At 44.5% G+C, this 13,968-nt stretch overlaps 1 protein-coding gene across 4 annotated transcripts in view; it reads right to left on the bottom strand.

Moving 5' to 3' along the window:
- Positions 1 to 2,903: 2,903 nt before the first annotated feature.
- LOC112687470 (frizzled-5-like) overlaps positions 2,904 to 13,968 on the bottom strand; it is a 92,403-nt gene continuing 81,338 nt past the window's right edge. For all 4 annotated transcript variants that reach the window (XM_025560190.1, XM_025560192.1, XM_025560189.1 and 1 more), the window contains one exon: positions 2,904 to 6,151. In XM_025560190.1, the coding sequence (XP_025415975.1) occupies positions 4,014 to 6,023 (2,010 nt within the window). In that variant the 5' untranslated portion in view covers positions 6,024 to 6,151 and the 3' untranslated portion in view covers positions 2,904 to 4,013. The remainder of the gene's footprint in view (positions 6,152 to 13,968) is intronic.

Raw genomic sequence — 13,968 nt, 5'->3', positions numbered from 1 at the left:
TACTAATTATGAACATAATAACCTATTGGAAGGATTTCGAGACTGGCAAACGAGTTAGGCCTTACATTTTTTTCATTATTACAGTTAATTGGTTAAGTAATTGTTAAATGTCTGTAGACTATCTTTAGATAATATTATTATTATATTTAATGTTATTATTTCGTATGCTATATATTATTGTATTCATTGTGTATTATTCTTTACGAGAATCAACTTTGGCGTTTATTTTAATAAATAAATAAATAAAACTAACCAGTGACTATTTATACGTGAACTAACATGAACAAATTTGAGGTGCTAATTTCAAAATCGGGAGTACTGAGCGCGCCCGGGACCTCAAATTGCGCATATACACGTCGTCCTGCAGTAAAGTTATTTCAATATTCGGATCGTCTGTTGGCGCAAGTACAACGTCGTACCCATTCATAATACGCGGTGCCGCAGACCGACCTTACACGTCCTGGGGCGGTTTTACATTTCACTGACCGTCCGCTCCGATGAACAATTGTTACCATCGTAAAATGAGGACCGTTGGTTAATCTAAACTACGGTCACGATTGGTTGTCGTTCAACATGTGACGTATCGAATAGTTGCACGTGGTACGATCGTTTATGTAAACCGGCCGTATATTATTATTCGGTGTAAATAAGACATTACACATGATAAAATACGTGATGATTGAATTCTTAACATTTCGTTGTGAACAATTGAGTTGCAACGAATCTACTACCGATCGTCCAAGCAGAAATAGAAACTGGTTCGACCGTTCGTGGTGAAGAACGGACAGTTTAAATCGCAGCGGTTATTATGGCACACCAAACGATTAACCGTAAATTACATTTCGTTTGATCCATTTACTCTTTCGCGTACACACATGCACACAAGTTGAAGATTCGTACGGTGTGTTACTAAAAATATATTGCGGTATTCGAATGTGGTTCTTTTTTACTCGCTATGCAGACTCAAGAAGAACAGTGAAGAACGTTTCTCGTCGCGTCTGAATAGAGATACAATACTTAAATAATACCATCAAGACCTTTAATCGAAATTTCAAAAGCCACCTCACTTAGCGCGCGCGTATAAATGAGGTTTTGAGAAGACTCCTTGCCGAATTTGCTTCGATGACCATCGATAAGGCAGTACTGGCAAATTAATATTAGCCGTCACCTAGATTTCCCTCGGTAATACATACGATCGAAATCGCGCACGGTAAATGTGTACATCGTTTTTTACACTTTCTTTTACTCTTCTTTCGTTCGTTCGGGTCGAAATGTTGTTTCGCGAATTATTTCACATGATCGTAATTTTGGTTATAATTCGTTTTATAGTAGTAGATCTACAGTGAATTGCATAAACAATACTGGCCAACGTTTATGATATTAAACTCAAATCGGACAAAAATACTAAGCAATACTTTTTTTTTAATTCGTTAACGTTTAGGGGAGAGAGTGGGAGGGAGGTTTGATCCACCTCCACCTAGATACGCCCCTGACAGGCGCGTACGTGCATAAGCCGAAGTGCACGCGACACGGTTTCAATGAAAATGTTGTTCGCGTTTCAGGTTCGGCTAATTGGCGTGTATTTTTTACACTCACCGGATGAATACAGACATTACGCTGTTAATTAAATCTCGTTATATTATTCGCGTTGAAATCGACGAACATTTTTCGTAATTTATTTTAATTAAGAGTCGTTTTTGTGTTGTTAATCATCAGATATTAATCAAAGAGGAGTGAAAAAAAAATAATAATATTCTCCATGGTGTTTTTTTTAACTAATTTTGAAATTTAATATAATTAATTTTGCAACGAATCGGGTCGTCACTTCCAATGGGTCTTTATATTTAAATTTATTATTTATTTCGCACTAGAAAAATGCATAAACGTGGATACATTTATGAAATTTGCCCTCCTTGCCAATAAAAACGTCTAGGAGCGCCATCGATCTAAACAACGTTCGTCGGTCGTGGCTTTTAAAATTGCAGTCGTCCCTAATTTAAATCATGCACTCCCGGAATCGATAGTCCCGTACACACGTTAACGGGCTCACTTATTGTCCGGGACCGTGGTGGTGGTTTTTAACCTTTTCACATCCGAATACCGTGTAAACTGGGGGGGGGGGGAATATTTCTCCGCATCACTTGATTCGAAATACGCATTCTTTGTTTATGTTGAGAATTTAGATATTTACGTCATTTTTTGCACGTGGACCGAGAATTCCTTATGAACATCTATGTGCTAAACGCGATAATATCGTTTAAAATATCACGAATCGCACGAAAATCATTTAACACGATATCAATGTTAATCTATGGGTCGTTCGAGCGGGAACATGTGCCGCCAACAGTGCGAAGCCGATGCGTCAATGTTGTACAGCTGTTTTTCTCTCCTGTTCACGATCTCGATGAATTAGACTCAATTTACTGATAAACTCGTCTGCCGAATTTTCAGACGATTTAAATAAAACTGCTGCACTCGATATCTTTGAAGTATAAAAAAAAAGAAATCGAGTACCACTGGCTCGTTTGTTAACCACCCGCAATTATCGTACCCTTTCGCGGGAATGTAAAATAGTTTACCACGCGTTAATAGTCCTTATCCCCCCTCATTTTTTTTTAATTTCTCTTAATTGTTCTCCTCCGTATTTGGTGCGTTGGGAACGGCAGTAAGAACTTGCACACGTCGGTTAGGAAAACATGAAATGTACAATTTTTATTCAAAACATATTATAATATTATATTATATACACATACAGTGTTTTTGGCTACGAATACAGTTTAATATAGATTTTATATATATAATAAATAGGTAGTATAAATAATTTGCACGCACGAACGACTCGATAAATCATGTGTGGATGCGTTCACAAATATTATAATAAAAATTAATTATCACTTAAAAATTTACGTATACAGTTGGTTTTTGCTTTCGCATGTCTATACATCGTTGACTATTATGTTAGGTAGTACAAATACGGGACTAAAACGTCACGAATAATACAACATTTTTGGCTTACACAAACAGTTTATATAATAAAAAAATAAAATAAAACCATAAGCATACAGTATATTGCACGGCTTTAGCGAACAACACATGATGATAATAATAATAATAATAATAATAATAATAATATAATCGTATTCGTTCGTTCTTTACGTAGAGAATAAACAAACGAGTAAATTATAGTAATCTCGGTTAACCGAATGTCGTATTTACCTTTTTACATTAATTACAGTATAAAAGGGTACCTTACCGCTAAAACACAATAACGAGAATATATATAAAAAATAAAAAAAATAATAATAAAAAAAAAATACACAACTTAACCGTTACGACTAGTATACGCTTGTTACGTCTCTATTGTACATAATACGACGTCTTATGGTGTACGTATAATTATATATTATTTATACGCAATTATAGAATTTCTATTTACAAAATAATAACATACCATATATAATATATAAAGACGGGATTCAGGGCAAAGCGCCGGATGTGAAACATGAACGTATGCACGGCCATCGAACGACGTTTTGATGAAAACCGTCTGTGCGCCATCATCGCCGGATCGTCGGAAACGCGGTGTTCCCGTAAACCGCGGTTGTCGTCCGGACCACGCGAGAGTTTGGTTCCGGTTATGCGAACATGTTGACCGACGGACGGACGACGCGTGATTTACGGACGCACTGCGTGGGCGTGCAAAAGAAGTACATGCTAAACCGTAAAATATGTACGCGGGGAGAGGGAGATTTTGATAGAGGTTTAAAATGAAAATGTATAATACAATCGAGATCATTGATGCGTTTATATGTGTGTGTGTGTGTGTGTATGTGTGTGTATGTATGTGGTGTGTGTTTGTGTGTGTGTTAACGCGTGCGCGTGGCCGCCGTCAATCCTGCCCACCGGTCCTCGCATTACAGAGGACCGTAATCGCTGAGACCCGTGGTGGACGGCATCATGTCCTCGGACGGGTCCGGTTGCTCGTAGCTGAGGGCAGGCGTGGCGTACTGATGTCATACGTGACTAAGCGGTGCGCCCTGCTTGATGATGTGGTGGTGGTGCAAGCTGGACGACGGGGCCAAGTGATGGGATGAAGGCAGCGTGCTGCCGGGCACCGACGACGGCGCGGGCATGTACTGCAACTGCTTGCGCTGCTGCTGCTGCTGGTGCAGTTGCTGGTGCTTGACGCCCGGGTTGATGAGCACAGGGTTGCACGGGCCGCCACCGCCCTTGCAACCTGCACGCCCGTGACCGCCGCAGTGGCCGCCTCCCACGCTGCCACGGCCGCCGCCGAACAGCCGTCGCGACAGCCGCCTCCACGAGCCGACCGTCTTGCCGGACCATATCCAGACGCCGGACGTGACACCCATCACCAACGTCATGAAGTACTTGAGCATGAGCATGGTGTACACGGGCTTGGTGTCGGGGTCCGGTTCGGCGCAAGGACACGCGAGGTGCGCGACGCGATCGGGCATGTATCGCGCCTCGTAGTAGTGGCACCCGATGACGACGGACGCGGGCACGGTGTACAGCACGCTGAACACGCCGATGCGGATCATGAGTTTCTCCAGCTTGTCCGCCTTGCTGCGGCCCACCTGCTGCTTGATGACGTTCCGGATGCGGAACAGCGACACGAAACCGCCGAGCAAGAACGACACGCCCAACGCCAGGTAGACGATGAGCGGGGCCAGCACGAACATCTTCAGGTGGTCGGGGTTCTGGTTGCCCACGTAGCAGACGCCGGCAAACGCGTCGCCGTCCACCGCGGACATGACCAGCACGCCCAGCGACTTGACGGTGGGTATGAGCCACGCTGCCAGGTGGAAGTACTGCGAGTAAGACGCGATCGCCTCGTTGCCCCACTTCAGGCCGGCTGCCAGGAACCACGTGAACGCCAGTATCACCCACCAGATGGACGAGGCCATGCCGAAGAAGTAGAGCAGCAGGAACACCAGTGTGCATGGCGTGGGCCCGGACGCGTGGTACCGCACGGAGCCATCCGGCTCGCACGCCACCGCGTCGTGGCCCGCGTACACGCGGATCAGGTAGCCCAGGCTGACCATCAGGTAGCACCCGGACAGGAACACGATCGGCTTCTCCGGGTATTTGAACCGCTGCGTGTCGATAGTATACGTGGTGAGCGTCATCAACGTCGTCACGCAGCATATGCTCGACCAGAGCGCGATCCACGTGGCCGCAAAGTCTTTCTCGTCGTCCGTGAACAGCACGCCGCGGCACGGCATCGCGCAGTTCTCCACGCCGGCCACCGACACGGTTCGGTTATACCGCGACGAGTCTCTGTCCACGGGCACCAGCGGCGGCCGACACCGGCACTCGCAGTCGTCGCCGAACGCGTACCGTTGCTCGCACTCCTTGGCCCGGCTGCCCGGTTTGCACTTGGCGCCCCCGACCGCCGTCGGGCCCGACCCCGCGGCCGGCTTCCTGGTGGGCTTAGCCCCGGCCGCCGCGCCCTGCTCGTACACGTCTTGGGCCATGCACAGCTCCGGGCCACCGTGCACCGGCAGCTTGTCGCACTGCATCTTCTCCGGCCACACAAACCCGTACCGCTGCATCACCGGCAGGCAGCCGTCCCGCGCCCGTTCGCAAACGCTCCGGCACGCCTGCAACGGTTTCTGGTACTCCTCGATGCATATGGGCGTGTACACCGAGCAAAGGAAGAACTTTAGGTCCGCCGAACAGTTGATTTCCACCAGTGGCCAGAACTGGTGCACCTCCATGCCCGCCTCCTCCTGCGTCTCGTGGTTCAGCTGATTCGGCATCGACGTCATGTTGTACCCGATGCCCCGGCACATCGGGATCGTGATCTCCTCGCACCGGCCCGCCGCCGCGGAACCTGACGCGGCAGCGGCCGCCGCCGCGCCGGACGCCGACGAGGCCGCCGGGCCCGTCCCGGCTGCCGCGTTCGTCACGGCCACTGGTTGCATGCTGCACTGCGTGCCGCCCGCGGCTAACAGTAACGCGGTCGCGACCGTCATCAGCCGCGTTGCCGCCGTCCGCGTCATGATCGAGTGTGGTTGTCGCGTCTTCGATCTGTGCAGTGCGTGAGCGCAGTCGCTCTGACCGTCCGTTTCGGAGACGACTCTACGCCGGGGCGTTAAACGCTCATCTCCATCTCCGGAACATATTCCGTCTGAAACGAGAGCAAAATCGAAATCGTTATTTCAATCCGTTGCAAAAAAAAAAGTTTACGTGTAATGACAACGGCCGCGAGTATAACGTACGTTTGAATAACGAATAACATAAATAATTTATGCGCAAAACGTAGCGGCTCAAAATGAGCAGATTTGATGTATACATTTTTATATCTATAATTTTCATAGGTATATATTGTGTATAATTTCGTGTACAGGAATTAGTCGAACGATCGTTTAAACAAAAAAAACGATCAATTTCTACTGCAGCAACTAACTCGTTTGCGCACATTCAACATTTTTTACCTGAAAATCGACGACTCGTTTGCGCACAACGAAATCAGTCGTTTACCTGAAAATGCATAACTCGTTTGCGCACGATAAATTCACACACGACACGTGTATACATACTCGTATAATGTACAAATTATCATATATATTATCTTAATATTATCTTATAATCGACTGTGTAGACCAGAGGTTCCCAAACTTTTTTGACTCACGGCACTTTATTATTTTCTAAAAATTTGAAGGCACCCTGTAGCCTATTCCCTATGCTCTATAGTTTATACTGAATACGCAATACTAATATATCGTATATTTAAATTTATATTTTGTAACTTCGGTTTTATTTAGCATTAATAAACAATAAAGATAAGATAAAGTATTTCAACGTAAATAACTTTAAAACAATTCACATCAAATCGATAGCAATCGAATCAGTATGAAAATTAAAATAGATTGAACATCTCAGTATTACTATGTAAAAATTATATGTGTTAATAATTAATTCATTAAATTATAATGTATATACCTAATTAATTATATACAATAGGTTTTATACTATAGACATGGAGTATAGTCTGTTTTATTACTCACAGTGCTATATTTTTCATGAAGGCATTTAAAAATAAATATATATTTCAAATATTTTTGCAGCACCCTAAATTTAATCTCGCAGTACCCTAGGGTGCCGTGACACCTTGGTTGGGAACCTCTGGTGTTGACTGTAGATTATATAAATTTGGATTTTCCAATCAGCTTTTAGTAAAGTTTCGGTAGGTATGGACTATGGATATGGATGGTAGAGTGGTGACTAGTGTTTTGACGATGTAAAATTTAATATGGCGTAGAAATTTCTAATATTTTTGTATCTCGATGAGGAAAACGATGTTTTAATATTGATAATAATAAATTTAGTGAATACTGTGTTCTAATGAGTGGATGTTCAAATTTTAGATGGACTAATAAAAAATGTCCTGCGAGTGTTATTGTTAATAAATTAAACAAAATAATAAAAGTAACCAACTTTCATAATCATGAGGAGTATAATAATCAACGATGATAAGCGATTAATAAGCTAACGAGTTCTGACACTAAGGATTTTCGTCACAGATAGCCAAAATATATGTGCGCAATCGAGTTGTGCATTTTTGCGTAAACGAGTAGTAGCCATTTCTACAACAAGACAAGTCGGAGAGCAAACGCGCGTACTTCGGTAACGTTTCATTACGACTCGCAACAATAGATCGAAAACCGTACATTATACTGAATTCGCTATTACATTATTTTCAAGACTGAAGCTTTGACACGAAAAAAAAAAGTTGTAGAAATTCAAATCGAACGAATGCCCGCGTAAACCTACGCGTAGCTGCGTGCTTTGAACGCATATGTTTTTAACGCGCGGAGCACAGCTACGTAACCGATTTTCGAAACTCGTAGGTTAAAAGGTCAAGCGCGCGCAGTAGTGAGAAACCATATTATTATTATTATTATGTGTGTTCAAGGTTCGCGACGGTTTCACGTGTAGACGCGTTGCGACGACACCGGAGGAAATATACACGTATATATAATATCAACGTGTAAGGAGACCAATGTGCCATGTATAGCCCGATATGGTGTAGCGAGATCACCGGGTCCCTCGGGAACGTTAGACACATGCCGAAGACATCGGTGGGTCCGCGGGTCACAGACGCATGTCAAAATAATAATAAACACGCGGGACCATGGGAATAATATACGAACGAGTGTGAAAATGTACAGAACAAACGTCGTCGCGGCAACAGATGTACTCGCGGGTTTTTGTTCGTTCTTTGTGCGTCCGTTAAGGACGCACAAATTAAGGTCGTACGTAATACGCGATATTAATGTTTATCCGGTCGACGACGCATACCGGCCCCGGAGAACGATTTCGACGAAGCGCAAAACACGGCTACAATACGGTTTTCGGTTTTCGTCACCCGGCGAGTTTTAGTTTCTGCTCTTGCCGCCCCGAGATATACGTAACACTTGATGTTACGATTGCTACGACGAAATCGAATTCTTCTGCCTTGGCGTACGTACTGCTCCGGTGCGGGTATTCGAGGAGGGACCTCGGTGATCGCGGAACCCGAAACGGTCGGAAACGACGACGGACACGACGAGCCATCGGCGAACAACGAACGTTTCAGCGTCCCCGTACTCACAACGAAACTTCGTTATCCTCGTTCACCCCCCGTTCGTCATCCCGCGCGTATCGTCCCTTCGGGTTCGCTGTGTTTCACTAAATTCTGAAAATCCAAAATTCCGCTCGACGAACAGAGAGCAAACAACAACACCCCGTTGCACCCCCGTGGTCCATGTCCCACTGCTGCACACAGGTTTCTCGTAACGTAATATTATTCCGCTGTTCGTCACATCGCCGGTTCACAACGTGTTTGTGCGGAGATCGTGCACAGCCCACGCGTATCTCGTCGTGTCCAATCGCGTACAACAGCCTTTATGCGTGCGTGTGACGGCGATGTCCTTCCATCCGACTCTATTCATCCAACGACGACCCGTTGATCGATACACGCGCGATACGATGCGCATTTCGAGGCGACTTCGACAGCGGTCGTGTTGTCTATTATGTAGCCGACGGTCTGACACGCCTAAACGAATCGATTTCCCCGTAGAATCGTATAACGATCACACACGCGCATGTATGACATGTACACGCGTAAAAAATCGACATACGCGACGACCGCGGTACGTTCAACTCCGACGTACGAGTGCGTGCGCGAGTACCTATCAACAGAGTTCGCGTGACAAATCGCGTCGGGACTGACGCGTCCGAGGGTATAATAATATGTTACTATTATTATTATTATTACTTTTATAACTATTGCTTTTATTATTATTATTATTATTATTATTATTATATTTATATTGTGTAATGTAACAAAACACACGCGCGTACAAAGGAAAATATAGATTGAAAAGCGATTTCTATGAGACGATATAATAATGTTATAAGAGAGGAGCTGCGACCGATATTACGTACGTTTTCGGTACCGCGTACAGGGCGCGCTTGGTAATTATTAACTCTGTAGCTCTCTTTAAACGAAAATTTGTGCGCGCGAGCAACACGACGATCACGCACATGTACGCTTGTTAGCAATCGTTCATTGTCAAACATGCACATACACGCGCACACACACACACACACACACACACACACACGCCAACCGCAGCCTACGACTGACGGTCAAAATAATGTCTTACGCGCGTTCGACGACCATCCGAGACCGACGCCCCGGTCCGCGCGTTATCTCCTCCAGACGATCTCCGACGAGTGCGTTTTCTCCGCACCAAGTGTTATTATTTATCTTTTCAAATAAATCGACTCGGCCAACGTGTCCGTCCGACGGGTTATCAAGTTCGTTGCATCTCACGTTTTCCACCCGCTGCGTACCAACACGGCGGCGTCACCGTTCGACCGCGTTATGCATTACACCATATACCGTACAGCGATCTATCCCGTATAGAGAACGTATAGCTGCTGCACCATGTGAATAATACTTAATTTTGTTGTTTTAAATCTTTAATCGACGGCTCCTATCTCATCGATGTCCGCCGTCGTTGGTTAGGTTGGACTACGTTAACAATGTTTAACGACGATGCGCGTTTTAGCGTACGACGACAGTGATTTTACGTTCCGTCGAGTGACATCGACATGGTGATCAAATAATGCAAGCCGCACGAACGCGACGAGCTGTAAATGTGAGAAGGGCGAAAAAAAACACCGTAGAACGGAATGTTGTCGAAGAAGAATGGAAAAAAAATCACCTCCTACGGGGAAACAAACATCGGGTAAACGGAAATTTCACGGTGCCGGCCATGCATTGTGATTACCAACGCGCGCGTTTCGGAGCACATGCACATGTACCGGGACGGTGTAGGTGGAAAGCGAACCCGGAGTATTAGACACTTGTAAGAGACCGTATGCGTATTATGTTGACGCACTCGAGGTCGGAAAACATGGTGCACCGCTCGCCGTTTCGACGGTTCGAACAGTTAATTAGCCGCTGGGGATCATGAAAATCGATATGATCCGCGCGTTGTTTCATTGCTGTACGCTACGATCGCGCAAACCGTTAAATATTTCGAGTCCGGCCCTGCGAGAGGAACAATTATCGTTTTCCCCGAACAACGACGAACGAAACAACCGCGGTCACCGTACCCGTACGTGTGCACGCCGTATATTGTATCGAATATAATAATATGTATTATATGTACAACACGTGTACTACACAATGGTATTCTTCGAGTCGACCGCACGCGCGATGCGAAACGGCCGCGATGGTCTTTTTTTGTTTTCCCGTGTACACATACATGTTATTTATTTTTGTTTATTTTTATTCGTTTTATGCGCCATTGTCGGTGCAACGCACGTCTTCGTCGCCCCGTATGTATCGTTATAATATGCATAATACATGATATTAAATCGCATATGAATGTGAGATTTCCGACTGTTCGTGTGTATCGAAAAGATCCCGTGTACGCGCGGTCGTCGCAATCGAAACGGGCCCGACGACGACGACGACGACGACGACGTTTCATTCATAGAAACTGCAAACGACAACCACAACTGTTGTCGGATGAAATATATCATCGACGTATGTCGACTGCTTTCGTCGTCCGTTGTATGCAAATGTGGTGGTCGATCGTACGCGAAACTACTGGATAATCGCGTTCGTACAACGTACACGCGTGTGTTCCTACAAATATTATGTATTTGTATGTATGTTCGATGGTCTTATATAATATGCAGTCACCGTGCGTCTGTACAGGCATTGTACGTTGTACAGGTTCACTATTATTTGTTTTATTACCTGTACTGCGTTTCGAAAACCGGTGCCGAAAACTCACTACCCAACCGGAATCAAAACGACCACCGTCTACACATGAACGGGTTGTACACCGAGTTTGCAACCTCATAGCTGCGCAAACACACCGCGTGTACGAAACCGATCCGACAACGAGCGACTCTCGATAGGTAGTAATATTTCGGACATTTATGTATTATCGTGTACCTATGCGCACTGGATACGAAGTGGTCTAACTATGCGTGTTATGCGCAGGGGCGGATCTAGAACTCAAATTGGGGGGGGTCATATTTTTCGAAAGGACAAACAAATAATACACAATTACAAAATAATTAAAGTAAATTATTAATTAAAATTAGAACGTTATTAATATATGAAATTGTGAATTTTTAAAATTGAATAACAAAGTTTAATCTTTTTTGTTTTATTATTCCAAATTTAGAAATAATATAATCGTGAGAACGGCAACTCGTTATCGTATTGTTATTATACACGGTGTAGGGCGGTCATCGTTGTTACTCGCGAGATAAATAAGAACACGAAACAACATAAAAAAACAAAACGCAGCCTGAGCGCTTTGCAACCGTCGAAAAACCCACGTTTTCTCTCTCCCTCGGAGAGTTTGAGTAACGCACAACACAATTCGAAAACGTTTTTCTTCTTAGCACGAGAAAAATATACCGCTTACACAGCGGGGTAGGTTTTTTTTTTTTCAAGAATCCGAAAGACTCGTGTACGTCCGCCAGTGTTTTTGACGATTTATCCGCGCGGATGGTCGTGCTTCGGTTCTTGTCGCATACGTATTGTCGAAGGAAAGCGAATACTGTGTTATACAATTGTACACACGTTGCTGAAGTCGCGGACCCGAGAAACGACGCCTCTACACGCCCGCGCAACAATACAACACGACCGCACGACGGCTACCGGCTGATAACAATAATAATAATAATTGGTAACCTTTCCCGGTGCACGATTGTTTATCACATACACGATGCACACGATGCACCCGGCAGTGCAATACGGGGCATCGCATCCACTGCGGCCACGACGTTCAGTTTTCCTTTCATTATCTGATTCACGATGCGCTCTATTGTTTCAACGGTCGACCACGGTCACGCTCATCGTTTCCAGTTATTCAAATCGTACACCCGATCTTCCCCCTTGCTATTTTATCATATTATTATTGTTTATGTGTTTATGGTGGTTTTTATTTGTTTATGTTTTTTGTTTTTTATTTTCCGCTCCCCGGAGTAGTCGGTGTATTGCCTCGTAAAAACGAACACGCATCCGAAACCCATTGCCACTACGTCGAATTGTTGCGCGCGTTTCACGGTCCTCCATTGCTTTGACGTCTTTTTCGTGCATCAATGTCCCTACACTGGTGCAATTGATAGGCCGGAGGGACGGGGTCGGTGGTTCGGGTACGCGAAACATAATGTTGAAAAACCGATTCCGGCGCAGAAACAGTCCGTAATGTTTACGTTTACGCACCGAAACCGGTTTCCCGGCCCCAGGGTCCCTCTCAGTTCGTCTCACTTTTCTAGTGTTGGTTTAATAAATTAATCGCGTTCGCGCCTGCGATTGTACAAGGGTCGGATGCTACGGGTTTGTTGGGGCTCGACGGGTGGCCTGCATCACGGTTTTTCGGGACCGTCAGTGACGGGAGGGGTGAACGGCGAGACCATAATGTACAATGTCATCGTACGGCAGGATTTGATCCTTCGAAGGAATTTCAAACACAAGGCTTGGAGATTTATCGTCGACTCCGAAGCACACCTGAGTTGTCCGCTTACTGCTCTGCAGGTATACATCTATAGGAGTATGTACTCAATGTAAATATATTTCACTACCTGCGACGACGACTGGTGTGGGCTCTCTCGCGTGTTTTGTGTTGGTATAGGTATACGCGGGGTTGGGGAAGACGTCACAGGGTTATTTTTATGTAATATATTTTATTCTCGTAAAGATAACGCGTGTTTTATGACACACTTTTGATTTTCAAATTGCATACTCAACGAATTTAAACATTCACTCGCGCACACGGGCGCAATGCAGTTCAGTTCTCAGAACCATTAGGAATATAATATTAAACGTCATTTTAAACGGTAATGCTGTCGTTATTAATATTTAAATGTACTTGGCGCGAGGAACGTATATATGTACATGTATATGATCTCCCATTGTGTGATACTGATAGATAAGGTTAAGTGATATAGGACGTCATAACAACAAACGTTTACAGCTGTCACGGAGAAATAAAATGAACGAGGTAGAAGACGAAGTAGAAAAACACTATTGTACAATAGCCATTAATCATCCTCAGACCGAGGTTTCATTTTATATATTCGTGATTGTTAAATATTATATTATACATGCTAGTAACAGACATTGGTACTCTTATACACACGTACACGAACGCAACATACACAACCTTAAGCTATGATATTGGCTTTTAGAAAATATTAAAATGATTTGCTATAACAAACGTGGGATTTTTGATTTTTGAACAACAGATACGATGAGGATAACAGGGACGATGTCGAAGTAGTTGGGGACGAAAAATTTAATAACAACATAATTTTATTAAACGAAAAAAAGATTGTCCCCTTCCACTTATACACGCGTGCAGTACGTATACAAGCGCACACACACACACACACACACACACACACACACACACACACACACAC

This window comes from Sipha flava, unplaced genomic scaffold, assembly GCF_003268045.1.
Source record: "Sipha flava isolate LNK unplaced genomic scaffold, YSA_version1 34_pilon_pilon, whole genome shotgun sequence".
Lineage (NCBI taxonomy): Eukaryota > Metazoa > Arthropoda > Insecta > Hemiptera > Aphididae > Sipha > Sipha flava.
Note: the sequence above shows the minus strand (reverse complement) of the source record. Positions and strands in the feature narration are given on the sequence as shown.